We start from the raw sequence: 18,727 nt of genomic DNA on the forward strand, positions 1-18,727 counted from the left end.
TCAAACCTTGCCAGAGCTGACGTGTATCCAATTCTGTCTCTATCCTCATTTTGAATTGTACTTTTGCTCTTAAAATGGCCTTCTGTATAGTTCTGGATCACCAGTCTTGAATGCCACAGATCTAGCCCTCAACAGACTACAAATCTCCTGGTTCATCCACGGCTTTGGGTTTGGGCATGTCCAGTATGTTCTTGAAGGCATGCACTCATCCACACAGGGTCATAAAGTTGGTGATAAATGGGCATATTCATTCAAATGGGCAAGATGAATTCCTGAATATTGCCCAGTGCACTGACTCAAAGCAGTCCTGAGTGCTTCTCCACTTCCCTTGACCATATCTTCTTTGTCCTCAGCACTGGTGCTGCAGTCTTTAGGCTCTGCCTATATGCTGGGAGTAGAGGTACAGCCAGGTGATCTGACTTTTGAAAGTGTGGGGGTAGAATGGTACAGTAAGCTTTCTTGGTGGTGGTATATTAGTGGTCAAGTGTGTTGGCTCCTTGGGTTCCAAAGGTGATATGTTGGTGGCATTTGTTCCGAGACTTCTTCAAGCTAGCCTAGCTGAATGTCCCCACAACGATAGGGAAGGCATCAGGGAGGGCTGTATTATGCCTGCTGATTATGGAGCTCAGCTCCTCTAGTGCCTGCTTGATGTTGGCCAGAGGTGAAATGTGCACTACTGCCAGGATGATGGCAGGGAACTCCCTTGGCAGATAAAAAGGACGAACTTGCTCAGTAGATGTTCCAAGTCGGGTGAGTAGGACTGAGACTGCCACCTCTGTGCACCATGATGTGTTAATCAAAAGCATACTCCACCTCCTCTGTTTTTAAAAGACTGAGCTGTCCTGACTTTGCAGAGAATGGTGATGACATCGAGCTGTAGTGCTACATCAGAAATGGTGTGATAGCCATGTTTCTGCGAAGCAATATATACAGCACTCCCTGATGTCCTTCTAGTATAGCAATTTTGTTCTGAGGTTTTCAATTTTATTTCCCAGAATAGACATAAATGAGAGTCTAAGCCTTTGTGCTTCAATCATACCTGTAGAATGGCTTGGCTTATTCGCTTCTGTTTTCTTAAAGGGAAACTGTACTCACGACCCGAGTCTGCAGACCGGGATCTGTCGATTTTGAGTATTGATAGATTTTTTAAATGTCTTAGAATGATGTTGCTTACTGAAGTCCCATGGCAGAGGCTGTGGATTTCAGCTGTAGGCTTGGACGGGAATATTTGATGATTCCCATCAGAGCCGCATGCAAAGACTCACCTCCTTACCTGCACCATCTTGATGACCAGTTTATGTAGATTAATCTAACTCATGTAGATTAGTAGGTTAATCCGACACTTTAATTTCCCCACCCCTGTGTGAGTGGTGGAATCTGTGAGGTGGGTGGGGGAGGGTTGAACGTGGGGAGAAGAATCAGGATTAGTTAGGATTCGTGTATTGCATTGGGAGCTGGATGGTCAGTATGAAATTGGTGGGCCGAAGGGCCTGTTTCTGTGACTTATCACGATAACAAGAATTTTAAATGTAAAGTACAAGACACTAGGTTACAAAAGCTTATAGAAAATCTATTTTATCAATTTCTCATTACATTTTTGGTACAGTGGTCTGAATTAATTAACTCCTCCTTTCTATCAGGTTTCAGTGCTTAATGTGGATGTGTGGTAAAATCAACAGAACTTAAAGCAAATTGGAGTTATCAGAGTGGTGGATAACAGAAAACAGATGAGGTGAATAATAAGCAACACACACAAAATGCTGGAGGGACTCAGCAGGCCAGGCAGCATCTATGGAAAAGAGTAAACAGTCGACATTTCAGCCTATATGCTGCCTGATCTGCTGAGTTCCTCCAGCATTTTGTGTGTGTTGCTTGGATTTCCAGCATCTGTAGATTTTCCCTTGAAGGTGAATATTAATGAATTTTTTGCTGATATAGAAGGCATGTATGATAGTTTTATCAATATGTGCCCAGAGGCAGGCAAAGTCATGAAAGTCATGATAGACAGCCTCAAAGATGAAGAGGAATTGAACAAAGGAAGCCCAACCCCCAGCTTGGTTCAAGAGAAGATACCATGCACGTGAACGATCTGGTCCAGCCAAAGAAATGGTCCAGACTGAGCTCAGGCAGTTGCCACCTGCATCATACAACGATCACTGTAATTAAATACATGCAGGATCTCACTAACAGCCTAGAAGATAAAAAGTAGAGGGAAGAAAGATAAAAATGCAACAAATAGTTGGTATTCTAGTAAATGGGAGAAATAAAAAGCACAAATCATAGCAAAACAAACAGTAAATTACAAAAATGGAATAGGAAAGGAAACTTGCAAAATAACACAACAGGTTACAATCCTATTAAGGAGAAGATCATTGAGTAACCTTAATTTGTGCAAGCAAAATAAAAGGAGGAAAACTGTGATGTCAGTGAAGAGTGACCTACCCCTTGATCAGATGCTTTCCAAACCATGATGTATTGAGATAAGATTTGACGATCACGTACAAGATTAATAGCTGGTCAGGACAGGATAAGTAACGAAAAGCTAGTGTTCTGTTGTAATGTAATTCAAGACCGGGGCACATCGTTAAAATTCTGTGTGAGAAGTAGAGTGGGAGGTGGGATGTGAAGAAATACACAAAGTGCAATCACGACCTAGAACTCACTATCTGCTCGGGGATGGAACAGTGTCAAAAGGGCTTTTGAAAGGGACTTAGATGGTTGGTTGAGTAATTTCTCAGGCTCTGGGAAGAGAGTGGGTGGGATGGGACTGATGGAACTGCTCTAATAAGAACCAGCACTAACTCAAATGGGCCAAATGGGCCTTCAGCACAGAAGGACATTCCAGATGCTCCAATTACAATCATTCAGTTTCTGGAACTATTGTGCAATTTTCCAATCTAACACAAATCAGTCCCTTATTCAAGAAAACAGCAAGTGGGAGTCAATAAGTGTGTTTGATATCTAATGCTGGAAACTATTAGTTTCTATAATTAGGGAAAAAGTGATTGAACACCTTGAAAATATAACATCTGCAATGGGCAAGTCATACATGACAAAGCTATTCAAATATTTTGTACATATCTCCTAAATAGTCAGTTTTTGAATCTAGCCAAGACTTTTATACATTGTGGAGACCATTTTTAAGTTATTTTCAAAACCTTTGATTTGTTGTAAAAGTACAGATGGTGGCTAATAATATATTTTATTATATGATAAGGCATTTTTTTCCCTTTTATCTTGCTTTTCCTAACAGCTCTGACTGTGGTAGTGGGTTTAATTTTTTTTCTGTATAACAAAATTATTATATTTCAATATTACGATTTAATTTAATGTTATGAACAGGATTTTGTGATTTTAACTGTATTTTTAATACAATGTATTTGGTACTATTTTATCTTTTTCTTTTGATTTAGATATCTTCTTGTACTCTGTATTCCTCTATGCAGAAACTAATAAAAATATTGAAAGAGGAAAGAGATCTCCTAAATAGTGGACAGTGGCCATTATTAATGCAAAAATCTTAATCAGCCAATCACATTGCAGCAGCTCAATGCATAAAAGCATGCAGACATGGTCAAAAAGTTTCAGTTGTTATTCAGACCAAACAGCAGAATGGGGAAGAAATCCGATCTAATTAACTTTGACCATGGAATGATTGTTGGCACCATACGGTGTGGTTTGGGTATCTCAGCAAATGTTGATCTTCTGGGATTTTCACAGATGACTGTCTCTAAAGTTTACAGAGAATGGTGTGAAAAACAACAAAAAAAATCCAATGAGCTACAGTTCTGTGAGTGAAAATGCCTTGTCAATGAGAGAGGTCAGAAGAGAATGGCCGGACTCAAGCTGACAAGAAGGCAACAGTAACTCAAATAACAATGCATTACAACAGTGGTGTGCAGAAGAGCACCTCTGATTGCACAGCATGTTAAACCTTGAAGTGGATGGACTATTGCAGCAGAAGACCACAAACATACCATTTTATCAGGAAATACTTAATACAGTGGCCGCTGTTGTTATCTACATGGACCTCTAGGAGCTATTTGATACGAGTCTCTCAGAAGTGGGCACTAACAAGATTTGAAGCTCATGAAATTGAAGACAGATATTGACCTTGTCAGGAAATTGGAAGCAAGAAACAGAGAGATAGACAATATATCTACAAGTGGAAATACTGCCCAGAATGTGACACAGGGTGTTTCACAAAGATTTAGAGTGGGACCTCAACCACTCAACAAATTTTATAAGGAACTTTGATGATGGTATTCTTGGAAGCAAAGCAGAAGGAACCAATAATGGATATTCTTGGGTCTAGTAATTGCTGAAATTATGGAAATTAAATTAACTGAGAATTTTGGAAGGCAAAAAGTTAGACATAAGTAAGCAAGGAGAAATATGTATCAGTCATGCACACAAGCTCCTAGCAATGATTATATCCAGCTAGAACATATAACCATTTTTATTGACAAATAATGGCATTATCATTGATAAGTCTCCCATCCTCAACATTATGAGGTGTTGGCTTTGATCAGAAACTCATCTGGACCTGTCACATAAATATTATGGCAACAGGAATAGGGCAAAAGCTGGGCATCCTACAGTGAGTGACTCAAGTCCTGATATGTCAAAGCTGCCCACTGCCTACAAGGCACAAGACAGGAGCGTGATGGAGAACTCTCTACTTGACTGAATGAGGAAACTCAATTCCATTAATGTTCAAACAGCCAATTTAACTGTTCTTCCATCATCATGCTAAACATTCCCTCCACTACTGTTTGTGCTACGATCATCTAAAAATAAGCACTACAGTTACTTAGCTGGACGACTCCAACAACACTTTCCAAGTCTGTTTATAAAATCATAAGCTATAGGAAAGGAGACCATTCAGCACCTTGCACCTGCTCCACCACACAATAAGATCATGTTGGACATTTACCTCTGAACCCTTCTTCTACATTGACACTTTCATGCCCTATATATTCAAAGACACATCCATCTCTGTCCTGAACAAGCTCAAGAATTAATTTGATGCGATGGAGAATTCCAAAGTTCCATTACCATCTGGGGGAACAATTTTTTGCTCATCACAATCTTGAATCATTGACCTCTTATTCTGAGATGGCAATCCCATCTAGACACCACAACCAGGGGAGAGCATCTATTCTGCCAAACTATAAAATTGTGCATGTTTCAATGAGATTCCCTCAATTTCAATTGAATCCTGGCCCGCAAAATCTAGTCTGTAGAACAACAGTAAAAGCTATCAGTTCCATTCTCCTTGCACTGTCTTTAATTACAATGGCAAGACTGACAGTCAAGAGAGATGATTGACAAACAGAAAAGAAAGAGCTGCAGTGATACTATAAATTTAGTTATTGAATGTATGGTTGAATTTTCAGCTGCATTTAAGTTTTCTAAGCCCTGGTACAAATGAGAGCAATTTGTGGGCGATTTTCTTCTATCCTTTCCAGCAGCTGCAGAAAATTTACCACTACTTGCAACATGGACTTTTTAAAAAGTAGATAGGTTTTGGATTTGAATCCAAGTGGAGCAGCACGATAGGCGTTAATGAACGTGCATTTATTTCCCAAAATTTTCCCCTGGAAAATGAATCATTAATATTGCTTATTTTAAAAACTGACAATTAAAACCAGAAACCATCGATTTTATATATCCTGAGCTTCCAATAAAGATCAAGCTACATCTAAAATAAACAGAACAAAAACATTAAAGCATATTTCTTTACAATATTGTTTAAAAAAAATATAGGTCATCTTCAAAATGTCTTAACATCATAAAAATTCCAACATGTTAAAGGAAAAGGCATACATTAACGTGCCATGAGAGACACTATGAAATCTTTCAAAACTTATTTTATACTGCTTCCTGCTGTTGAAAGCTTCATCAAAAAAAGTCAACAAAATTCAGTATTGCTTGAAAACAAGTTCTTAAGAAGCTGGATAAGATTTTACTGGATTTTGCAAGCAGTCCAATGAAATAAGTAATTGCATTTCTCAGTGTCTGGACATTGTGTGAATGAGGTCAGCTACCATTCTTCACTGAATATCCATGGAATGCAACAGAATTCAATAGGTGCTTTTAATGTCAGACATATCTATCCAATATACATCCTGAAATTCTTTTATTTTCACAAACATCCATCAAAACAGAGGAGTGCCCCAAAAAATGAATGACAGTTAAACCATTAGAACTCCAAAGGCCCCCCAACTCCCCCCCATGCACAAGCAGCAGCAACAGAACAAGTCCCACCCCCCAACCCCACCAGCAAAAAAGCATCAGCACCCTCCACCGAGCACTCAGCGTGCAGCAAAGCATCAATAAAGACACAGACTTGCAGTACCCCAAAGACTGCTTGTTCACCCGATAATTTGATCTCTCTTTCTCGATCTCTCTCTCTCTCTCTCACACACACACACACACGGGAAAAAGAGGTGTCCCCGTTTCACAGCGAGAGGGGAGACATACCAGTCAACTTGCTGATTTACGATGTTAAAAGCCTGTTGCATCCTTTTTTTCTGTCTGGGCATTGCAAGACTATGGGAAAGCAAGCCGGGAAGAGGCAAAGTTCCACTTCTTAAAAATTATTTGTCTTTTATTTAACATTTCTAATTAACTAAAATACTGAAGTTGGAAGTTTTTAATTAATTTCAATTTTTAGCTTCATTGTTCATTACACTTTCAAAAGTTATTATTTGATTACAAATGCTGGCAAAATTCTAAACATTGAAAATATTGACTACTTGACAGATGGCAAAGCTGGGGTGTATTTTTCCCTGTCAGTGCCTTCGAGAGGGGTTTTGTGACTAGGGTTTTTCTGGCTCACTCAGGCTCCACTGTCATTTGGGGCTGGAGGCCCCAACCTTTTTTTCATTCCATGGACCAATACCATTAAGCAAGTTGGGAACCCCAGATTTAAGGCTTTTCTGCAGACCCTCTGAGGACATCTAGACTAACAAAACTATGATTTACCTATCGCTACAATAGATCTACAGCAGATGTGATCTCATTGGCTCTTCACGCGGCCTTAGATCACCTGGACAATACTAATACTTACGTCAGGCTGCTGTTTATTGATCACAACTCAGCGTTTAACACAATCATTCCTACAGGTCTAATCAGAAAGCTCCAAAACCTAGGCTTTAGTACCTCCTTCTGCAACTGGATCCTGAACCTCCAAACCAGAAGACCACAATCTGTGCGTGCTGGAAATAACATCCCCACCTCACTGATGATCAACACTGGCGTACCTCAAGGATGTGTGCTTAGCCCACTGTTCTACACTCTCTACACCCGTGACTGCGGAGCTAGGTACAGCTCAAATGCCATCTATAAATTTGCTAGTGACAGAACTATTGTTGGCAGAATTTCAGTTGGAGATGAGAAGGCTGACAGGAGCAAAGTAAATCAGCTGGTTGAGTGGCGTTGCAGCAGCAACCTTGCACTCAACGTCAGTAAGACCAAAGAATTAATTGTGGACTTCAGAAAGGGTAAGACAAGGGAACACACACCAGTCTTCATAGAGGAATCAGAAGTGGGAAAGAGTGAACAATCTCTGAGTATCTATCCTGGGCCCAACATATTGATGCAGTTAGAAAGAAGGCACAAGAGTGGTTATATTTCATTAGGAGATTTGGTATGTCACCAAAGTTACTTGCAAATTTCTACAGATGTACCATGTTGAGTATTCTAGCTGGCTGCATCACTGTCTAGAATGGGGGGGGGGGCACTGCACAGGATCGAAATAAACTGCAGGAAGTTTATTTCACTGCTACCCTACCATCCGGAAGGAGGTACCGAAGCCTGAAGGCACACACTCAACAATTCAGGAACAGCTTCTTCCCCTCTGCCATCAGTTTTCTGAATGGATATTGAACCCGTGAACACTAGCTCACTACTCTTCTCTTTTTGCAATAGCTATTTAATTTAACATATATATATATATATTGAGCAGAGGTACTCAATGAAGTAGTCTCCTGACACAACCTCCTCTACTTAAGTGAGACCCATTACAAACTGAGGGATTGCTTCATCAAGCACCTCCACTACATCCACCAAAGATGGAACTTTCCAGTGGTCAAACATTTTTATTCTGATTTCCATTCTGTCTGGGTAGCCTCCAAGCTGATGGCAGGAATATCGATTTTGCCTTCTGTTAAAAAAAAAAATTCCCTTCCCCTCCCCCTTTCTTCTATTCTCCACTCTAGCCTCTTACATCTTCTCAGCTGCCTATCATCGTCTCCTGGATCCCCTCCTCCTTCCCCTTCTCCTATGGTCCACTCTCCTCTCCTATCAGATTCCTTCCTTTCCAGCCCTTTATCTTTCCCACTCACTGTACCCAGCATCACCTATCACCTTCTAGGTTTCCCAATTCTCCTCCTCCACTTTTTTTTTACTGGCATCTTCCCCCTTTCCTTTCCTTTCCAGCTCTGAAGAAAGGCCTTGGCCTGAAACTCGACTGTTTATTCATTTCTATAGGTGCTGCTTGCTGATTTCTTCCAGAATTTTGTGTGTGCTGCTCTGGATTTATTTTGTATGTTATAACTCCTAAACAACGTTCCTTCTAATTTGTAATGACCAGTGTGCTCAAAAATCTTAAGCTGTGCAATTTTTTTGCCCAGTGACAACACGTACTCACTGAATTTTATATATAGGGGTATTCATTTTAACAGCTAGAACAACACTGTCAATAAGAACTTTTGATCATTTTTGTTCTCGATCATCTGCACTCTCACAAAACATATGTAGCAGGCCTGTAGGGAGTAATGAAGGATTTTCTCTCTAGAGCTTTTGCCCACCGTTCATATGTGATTTGCTTGCTAAATGACACTTTAAAAAGTCAAGCTTCCAAATATCACTCCACTTCTTCCCACTTGTAAGTTCTCTAGCACCTTTTGCATCGCAACAATACACGCAGGTAACACCAGTTTCTGTATTGTACATAAATATTTCTCGTGGCTGCACATTCCTGACCTTATGAGCTTTCGATTTCTACTGTTTCATTAAACCATTCCAGTTCAAATGAACTAGCAGTTCTTTTGTGCTCCACATCCTTTGTTTCTCTGGAATTCGACATAGTGAATCGATAATTTCTTCAATAAAAACAGTATAAATAAGCCAGTTGCAGCAAATCATTGCAAACTCCACATTGTCAACACCATCTGCATCAGAAACTGGAAAAGGAAATATGATTGTGGATGATCGTGAAATATACTTAACAAGCCAACGAGGTACAGAGTGACAAACTTTTGGGCACAGTTTAAATTACTTTGTACACTCATAGCAAAAGATGTGTGTGTACGCACGCCCACACACCCTGGAGGGAACATTGCTCCTAAACTCAAAGAAATGTTACTCCCCATTTGTAATAGTTAATTTTCAGTGCTGGACTGCTCATATCAGAGGTTGAAATAAGTGAACTCACCTTTCCCAGGTGAATTTAATTTGTAATTGAAGTGGAAGTATTGATAGTAAGGCAGGGAGTAGGACCCCACTACAGCAAAATGAGCAAAAGGAAGGTGCATCATCCTCAGTGCCCATTTTAAGAGAGCCCAAATTAAATTTAGACAAATGGAACCACTTAGTACAGAAAGTTATAGTTTATCAAAATGAAGTAAAAAGGAAAAGATCCTAAAGACAGATGATCAAGAGATTCCACAAATATTGGATATCTAGAGCCACACACATAAAATGCAGGAGGGACTCAGCAGGTCAGTCAGCATCTACGGAGTAGAACAAACAGTCAACATTTCTGGCAGAGATACTTCATCAGGACTAGACAGGAAGGGGGAAGGAAGCAGAACAAGGTGGTTGGGAAGGAAAGGGATACAAGCTAGCTGGTGATAGGTGAAACCGGGTGGGGGCAGGGTGGGTGGGGCAAGGGTGGGATGAAGCAACTGTGGTGAACTAGATATACCTGTCTGACTGCTCCTGTGGCTCCTCCCACAGACCCTGCTGACTGCTCCTGTGGCTCCTCCCACAGACCCCTGTATAAAGGCGACTGTGGTCTGCTGCTCTCCCTCATTTTCCCAGGATGTAGTGTTGTTCTTCAGTCAATAAAATTGATGCACCATCAATAACTCACGCTGAGACTTAGGAAGTGAGATATCGGCTTTTATTGACTGATGAACTAGATATACCTGTCTGACTGCTCCTGTGGCTCCTCCCACAGCAACCTCCCAGTTTTTTACTTCATCCTTCCTCCCCCTGCCCCTACCCAACTTGTTTCACCTATTCTGGCTTCCTCCCACTTCTTTTCCAATCCTTTTGAAACGTCTCAGACTGAAAAATCAACTGTTTATTCCTCTCATAGATACTGCCTGACCTGTAGAGTTCCTCCACATTTTGTGTGTATTGCTAAAGATGGATGAGTTCACGTTGATGCACATAAGGACCATGAGCCTGATGTACACTTCCCAAACAATGAAAACAGAGACACACTTCCAAACAACCCTCTGACACCGAAGAATCAAAACTTGCATTAGGGCACGACAGTATTCATTTCCAGAAGGGAACTATACTTGGCAGTACAGCATTACCACAAGATTAATAATGTTTAAATCTGTAAAGCAACATAGCCCTCAGGAGCTAGTTGGCATGTTGTCAGAATGTTCATTGTGCTAACTAGATGAAAGAGCAGTCTCCTTCAAGTGGACTTCGATCCATAAAATTATTACCCATTGTGCCACTAAGTAACAACAGTTATGTAATGAGATTCATTGTTAAATAAATCATTTATGATTTCAAGTGGATATACTGTATTAATCACAATTGAAATAGACATGTTTTCTTAATGACCTGAAAAGTCAAGCACAGGATTTAAAAACAGAATACCAATATAGATCTCTGAAAGGGGAACTACACTACCTGCATTAATACAAGCATAGTCATGCTTTTACAAAGTATTTGTGCTATGTTTGTGAAGATGCATTTTCCAAGAAAATGCTTGCTTTAGCAATTACAGGCTAATTTATGGCTAGATCATATAAAACTATATTTCAAAAATATACAATCTTAACAATTTATTCCACTAAATGAATTTAAAATAAATTAAAAGACTATTGAATGGACAGCTTTTAACTTGAGACTTTAACAACTGCATGAACTTACCATTTGGTATCACAAGGTATGTTTACACTACTGTATTGTGAAAACTTCAAAATATTTTGAGTCTTTGATGCCAAGATCAAAATATCATACCCTTATCAACCCAAACTTGCATCAAATTAATTTTAGTTGCAGGGTCATTTAAACTATAGTTTTACAGCTTTTGGAATTCATCTGTTACCAAATGATGGATAAGCATTTGGATTATAATTTACTTCCAGTCAATGAAAATTCAGTCTTATTCTTCTCAAGGACATTCTGAATTTCATGGTATGAGTATTTAAAATTTGATTCAATAAGCCACCTGATAGCTGATCCCAGAGATCCTGTAATTTTTCATAATAGCAGTAATATATTAAAATAACAATCAGCACTTACCTCTCACAGTGTGTTCATTGGGACCAAAGAACAGTGGAAGCAGCAACAAATAGAACAGGTAAATCAGAGACAAGGCATTGTAACGGAATAGGCAAGCTGAAAACAGAAAATGAAGAATCATTTTAGATTCAAAGTTCTTCACATCACTTAAACAAACGCATTTTGCAAATAGAATACAATTCTTGATATTGTCCCCAAAAATTAACAGTCATTTAACAGGTTGAGAAAATACTGAAGGCAGATGAGGCAATGTCAGATGAGTATTTGAGTCGTCTTCCAGTGCTGCTCCCTCATTCACTTTTTGCAGAGTTATCAGACATAAGCATGCGCTAAAATAAATTACTTAGCTCATTCACTCCTCAGCTAAGATATTTTCCAGATATATGGGAAGAGAAATCTGCCTGTTTATGTAATACAGGTGTTTCCCCCACTCCCCCCAACAAAGGTAGAGCGTTCCTATGAAAGCTTTCTTAAGCCAAAATGGCATAAAGCAAAGAACCATTAATTTATATGGGAAAATTTTTCGTAAAAGCGAAAATCCTCTTTGTAATGCGAAAACAGGTTACTAATGTAGGTCTTTTGTAAAAGCTAAGCGGCGTAAAGCGAACGTTCGTAAAGCAGGGTCACCTGTACTAATACCAAACTTCTACACAGGTTTCAGTTAGCCACTAGTGGTACCCATCTCTACATATATATAGGGGCATGGTAGCCTAGTGGTTAGCACAACGCTTTACAGTACCAGCAACCCCGGTTCAATTCCCACTGTTGTACATTCTCCTCATGACTGTGGGAGCTTCCTCTGGATGTTCCAGTTTCCTCCCACAGTCCAAAGATGTGCCTGTTGCTAGGTTAATTGGTCATTGTATATTGTCCCGTAATCGGGGATTGCTGGGCAGCGTGGCTCGAAGGGATTGAAGGTCTAGAAGGGCCTATGCCGCACATTATCTCAATAAATAAACAAAAACTCAGCTTCCTCAGAATGATCTTTGCAATACTGCATTGAATAGACAGCTCAAAGGATGAGGTAGAAGTAAAGTACACAGTTATATTAGAATATATTCCAAAGCAGATCTAATTTATGAACTCAAAGAAATCATATAAAATTCCTCCTGGCTTGCTTTGAGATTGTTTAACAGACCCTTTGTATCCAGAAAATAACTGCATGATTTATTTTCTTCTATTTTCTTCTGAATCACAAGATTCAGAACCACAAACTGTTCCAGCTGCTACCATCCAGGAAACGGCACCGCAGCATAAAAGCCAACAGACTCCGGGACAGCTCCTTCAACCAGACCACCAGACTGATTAATTCACGCTGACTCAAGTGTATTTCTATGTTATATTGACTGTCCTGTTGTACATACTATGTTACAAATTACTATAAATTGCACATTACACATTTAGACGGAGGCTTGACGTAAAGATTTTTACTCCTCATGTATATGAAGGATGCAAGTAATAAAGTCAATTCAGTTCAATTCTGATAGTCTCTCCTTCAATGAACAAAATGCACCCATGAATGATGTTTCTCCTCTCCATTCATTTCATCTAACATGAATGAAGAAGCACCCAAGATTTACCCCATATATTTTGTATTTAGAATATTCTAAATTTCAGTAACAAAACAGATTTGGCTGTCATTTGGTGAAAGTCACTGCCATTTTGAGTGTTTCTGAAATAAAAAAAATGCTGACGTTCAGATGGAGGGAGTTTTTGCTCATTGAGCATTGATGTGGATAAACACTGTGATAAAATGGAGAAAGTGGAAGCGTGATCACAAGGGATCCGACATTGTCCATTTTTAAATAAGGCACCATGTGAAGTTGAGATATTTGAGGGTGGAGCAGAGAAGTAGCAAAGAAGGCAGAGGAGAGGTTTAGAAAAAAAAACATAAATATGATTATGCAGGTTTAGATTGGGCAAAGAGAAAGAAATAGCATCCACTTCCAGCTGGTTCACGGACTGGGAGGATCCGGTTTAATGTGAGGAAAAGGCACATGGTGGATGTAAAAAAAACAACTCTTCATGCAGAGAAGAGCAATGATGTGGAACCCACCATTTGTACAGGTGCTGGAAATAGAATCAATCAGAACACATAAAAGGGAATTAAGCAGCCCTTGAGGGAAAATAAATCACGTGGATATGGAGAACAAGACAGATTGGACTGATCTGCTGAGAGCTGCCAAAGGCTCAATTAGCAGATATCTTCCTGCTGTGCTCATAAGGCAGTGGTGTCTCAGAGCTCCACGACCCAGGTTCACTGCTGACCTGTGGAGTACATACACTTTCCCCGTGACTCTGAGGGTTTCCTCTGGGTGCTCCAGTTTCCCCACAAAGCATCAAAGCACAAAGGTGATAAATTGTCCCTGGTGTGTAGATGACTGGTGGAGTCTATGAAGGAAGTGATGGGAATCTGGAAAGAATAAGATTGGTTAGGACAGGATTGTTGTTAAAAAAAATGGTTGCTTGATCTCTCTATAACTCTACGATATTAAGTTAGGTTGGGTCAGTGTTTGGGTGAGTGGGGTTCAAAAGTGACAGTAGACAATAGACAATAGGTGCAGAAGTAGACCATTCGGCCCCTCGAGCCTGCACCGCCATTCTGAGATCATGGCTGATCAGCTACTATCAATACCCGGTTCCTGCCTTGTCCCCATATCCCTTGATTCCCCTATCCATAAGATACCTATCTAGCTCCTTCTTGAAAGCAACCAGAGAATTGGCCTCCACTGTCTTCCGAGGCAGTGCATTCCAGACCCCCACAACTCTCTGGGAGAAGAAGTTTTTCCTTAACTCTGTCCTAAATGACCTACCCCTTATTCTCAAACCATGCCCTCTGGTACTGGACTCTCCCAGCATCTGGAACATATTTCCTGCTTCTATCTTGTCCAATCCCTTAATAATCTTACATGTTTCAATCAAATCCCCTCTCAATCTCCTTAATTCCAGCGTGTACAAGCCCAGTCTCTCTAACCTCTCTGCGTAAGACAGTCCGGACATCCCAGGAATTAACCTCGTGAATTTACGCTGCACCTCCTCTATAGCCAGGATGTCCTTCCTTAACCCTGGAGACCAAAACTGTACACAATACTCCAGGTGTGGTCTCACCAGGGCCCTGTACAAATGCAAAAGGATTTCCTTGCTCTTGTACTCAATTCCCTTTGTAATAAAGGCCAACATTCCATTAGCCTTCTTCACTGCCTGCTGCACTTGCTCATTCACCTTCAGTGACTGATGAACAAGGACTCCTAGATCTCTTTGTATTTCCCCCTTACCCAACTCTACACCATTCAGATAATAATCTGCCTTCCTGTTCTTACTCCCAAAGTGGATAACCTCACACTTATTCACATTAAACGTCATCTGCCAAGTATCTGCCCACTCACTCAGCCTATCCAAGTCACCCTGAATTCTCCTAACATCCTCATCACATGTCACACTGCCACCCAGCTTAGTATCATCAGCAAACTTGCTGATGTTATTCTCAATGATTTCATCTAAATCGTTGATGTAAATCGTAAACAGTGGTAATTCAAAAGTGGTAGTGGAGTGGTTCATAATGCAACAGGAACATAGAAAATTACGTCATATTCCAGGTCATTCAAAACCTATGCATTAGACTGAATAAAATACCAGCTCTCTTTACTGATTATGACAAGAAAGTGCCTGCAGTTCCTCAAGGAAATGGGAAAGAGCCAAGTGTTCCTTCCCAGTAGTCTCCAACTAGTCCTTGTTATCCCTGCTGCCAGCTTATTTCTATTTAATACGAACGTGGCTAGCTCCTTGAGGGAGCAGCTTTCTTTTTTTAATTACTCACTTCACTTTATTGGAAAATCTCCACGTCTATTTGCTATCCTTTAAATCTGCAGCATCGCAATCTCTGGAGTTGTGAGTATAGTCCACACCTTTTCATAATCAAACACGGTTTGGGAATGCGAGATTTTCATAACAATAGAGTAATGAATGGGTCAAGAGGGTGAGGATGGGTTGGAACGTGATGACATTACAGAACCAAGTACACTTCAATTTTCTCTCAATGCATTCAATTTATGAGCAGACAAGCTCTACAGGATGAAAGAGTGCATCAAACATATTAAACCAAATCAGTGCCATGATACACAATGAAACTCACTAACCTAACAAAGAAAGTTGTTGCACTATTATTAACACAGCACAGCCAAAGCCAGAGGTAACACATCAATGTACTAATGAAACAATGCTGTGAGACACATAACCAGCAGGCTCTCACGCTTAATCTGGACGGCTCTTTCCTACAAGTTTATACTAACTGATGAGATACTAGCCAGGGAATTCGAGTGCACTTACAGACTGTGGCAAGCCTGGGACGGGCGTTTCAGAGGTAAGCTTTTTACAAAGAGAGTGGAAAGTACGTGGAAGATACTGCCTGGGGTGGTGGTAGGGGAAGATGTACTGTTTTAGGGACATTTAAGAGAGTCGTAGATAGGCCTAGGTATGAAAGAAAAATGGAGGGCTATGTGGAAGGGAAGGGTCAAATGCTGGAAATCCAGAGCACACACAAAATGCTGGAGCAACTCAGCAAGTCAGGCAGCATCTATGGAAATTAATAAACAGCTGCAGCTTCTAGCGTTAAGGAGTTGCAGCTGGAACTGGATGAACTCCGGATTATTTGGGAGGCTGAAGGGGTGATAGGTAGGACATATAGAGAGGTAGTTACACTCAAGGTGCAGTACTCAGGAAACTGTGTGACAGTCAGGAAAGGGAGAGGGGTTAAGGAGCCAGTGCAGAGTATCTCTGTGGCCATCCCTCTCAACAGCAGGTATATGACTTTGAATACTGTTGGGTTAACCTAGTAGAGGAAAGTCACAATGGCCAAGTCTCTGGCACTGTGTTTGCCTCTGTGACTCAGAAGGGAAGGAGGGAAGGGAGAAAAGGCACATTGTGGTGAAAGGGGATTCATTAGTTAGGGGAACAGATAGGAGGTCCTGTGGGCGAGAACGAGATTACCGGATGGTATAGTGCTTCCAGGGTGCCAAGGCCCATGACATCTTAAATTAAGTCTTCAGCATTATTAAGCATTCTCTGGGTGAACAGCCAGAAGTCGTGGTCCATGTAGGCACCAATGACATGGGTAGGACGAGTGATGAGGTTCTGCATCAGGAGCTCAGGGAGCTAGGTGTTAAGTTAAAGGGCAGGATCTGCAGGGTTGTGATCTCAGGGTTGCCACCCATGCCACATGCTGGTGAGGCTGGAATGAGGAAGATTATACTGTTTAATACATGGCCAAGGAGTTGGTGTAGGAGGGAGGGCACAAGAGTTTGGATCACTGGGCTCTCTGCTATGGAAGGTGGGACCTGTACAAAAGGGGTGGGTTGCATCTGAACTGGAGGGGGACTGATGTCCTAGCAGAAAGGTTTCTTAATGCTGCACGGTGGGGTTTAAACTGGAGTTGCGGGGGATGGGAACCAGAGTGCCAGAAGAGTTAGTGGAGAGGTTGTGGAGGCAGATGTTGGGCAATGAGTGACTGGTGTCCTGAGCTGCATATATTTCAATGCAAGAAGTATCACAGGAAAGGTGGATGAAGATGAGGTAGCTGGTTTACAAACAGAGGCAATGTGCAGTAAGGAGAGGCTGTTGATAGGGCAAAATTGCAGTCAACAGGATGAGTTGCAACATAAAAATCAAAAGGAGTGAATACAGGACTGAAGGTGTTATATTTGAATGGGCGCAGTACACGGAATAAGGTAGTTGAACTTGCAGCACGGTGCAGAAAGGTATGTATGATGCTATGGGCATCACTGAATCATGGTTGAAAGAGGATTGTAGTTGGGAGCTTAATGTCCAAGGATATGCAGAGGGGCAGTGTTGCTCTGTTGGTAAAAAAAAAACTAAATCTAATCAATCGAAGGGGATGATATATGTTCAGAAGGTGTTGAATCATTGTGGGTAGAGCTAAAGAACTGCAAGGGTAAAAAGACCCTGATGGGAGTTGTATACAAACCCACAAGGATGTGGCCCACAAATTACAGTGGGAGATAGAAAATGCCTGCCAAAAGGGCAATGTTACAATGGTCATGGGGGATTTCAATATCAGAATCAGAATCAGACTTTAATTGCCAAGTACCTATGCACATACAAGGAATTTACTTCCGGCAGATGTTGTCTCTCTGCTCATAACAATAATAATGATAAATATAAATGAAAATATAGATTATACATACAGGTAGTGCAATCCAAGTAATAGTTAGCCGACAGTTAACCGGCAGTTTTTTCAGTAGGGAAAAAACTTCTCCAGTGCCTATTAGTCTTAGTCTGGAAGGATCTGAAGCGCCTACCAGACGGAAGCAGATCAAACAGTCCGTGCGCAGGATGGGAGGAGTCCTTTATAATGTTCCCCGCCCTCTTCTTCAACCTGAAAGAGTGCAGGTCCACAGTAGAGGGCAGGGAGGCTCCAATAATGCGCTCGGCATTATGCAAGTAGATTGGGAAAATCAGGTTGGTACTGGATTCCAAGAGCGAGAATTTCTAGAATGCCCATGAGACAGCTTTTTAGAGCAGCTTGTGGTTGAGCCCACTAGGGGATCAGCTATTTCTGAATTGAGTGTTGTGCAATGAACCAGAATTGATGAGAGAGCTTAAGGTAAAAGAACTGTTTGCGGCAAGTAATCATAACATGATTGAAATCACCCTGAAATTTGAGAAGGAGAAGCTAAAGTTGCATCAGTATTACAGTGGAGTAAAAGGGAATTACAAAGGCAGAGGAGCTGGCCAGAATTGAATGGAAAAGGACACTGGTAGGGGTGACAGCACAGCTGCAATGGCTGGAATTTCTGAAAACAATTTGGAATACACAGGATATTTTTTTCTTAAAGAGGTATAAAAACAGAAATAAATACAGGAAGACAACTTAGAAAAGTCATATCAGGGAAGTAAACAAAAGGACCATGGTCAAGGAGCAATACAGTTCTGTGACAGGCCCTTCAGCCCATTGAGTTCATGCCAACCATCTCATTCCAATTTCCATCACTCAATCCATATTCCTCTAAGCCTGCCCCTCCGCATACCTGTCCAAGTCAATCTTAAATGCTACTATTGTACCTTTCTCAGCCACCTCCTCTGGCAATTAATTCCATTTGCTCACCACCCTGTGTGAAAAAAATATTCATCAAGTCCTTTTTAAATCTTTCCTCTCTCACCCTAACTCTATGCCCTCTAGTTGTAGATTCGCCCAACCTTATCTATGCCT

At 40.9% G+C, this 18,727-nt stretch overlaps 1 protein-coding gene across 1 annotated transcript in view; it reads right to left on the bottom strand.

Moving 5' to 3' along the window:
• Positions 1–18,727, bottom strand: part of piezo1 (piezo type mechanosensitive ion channel component 1 (Er blood group)) — a 285,867-nt gene that overhangs the window by 178,773 nt on the left and 88,367 nt on the right. The window contains exon 2 of the mRNA XM_073070242.1: positions 11,503–11,598. Within this exon, the coding sequence (XP_072926343.1) occupies positions 11,503–11,598 (96 nt within the window). The remainder of the gene's footprint in view (positions 1–11,502; positions 11,599–18,727) is intronic.

The sequence above is a fragment of the Hemitrygon akajei genome, chromosome 17 (genome assembly GCF_048418815.1).
Source record: "Hemitrygon akajei chromosome 17, sHemAka1.3, whole genome shotgun sequence".
NCBI lineage: Eukaryota > Metazoa > Chordata > Chondrichthyes > Myliobatiformes > Dasyatidae > Hemitrygon > Hemitrygon akajei.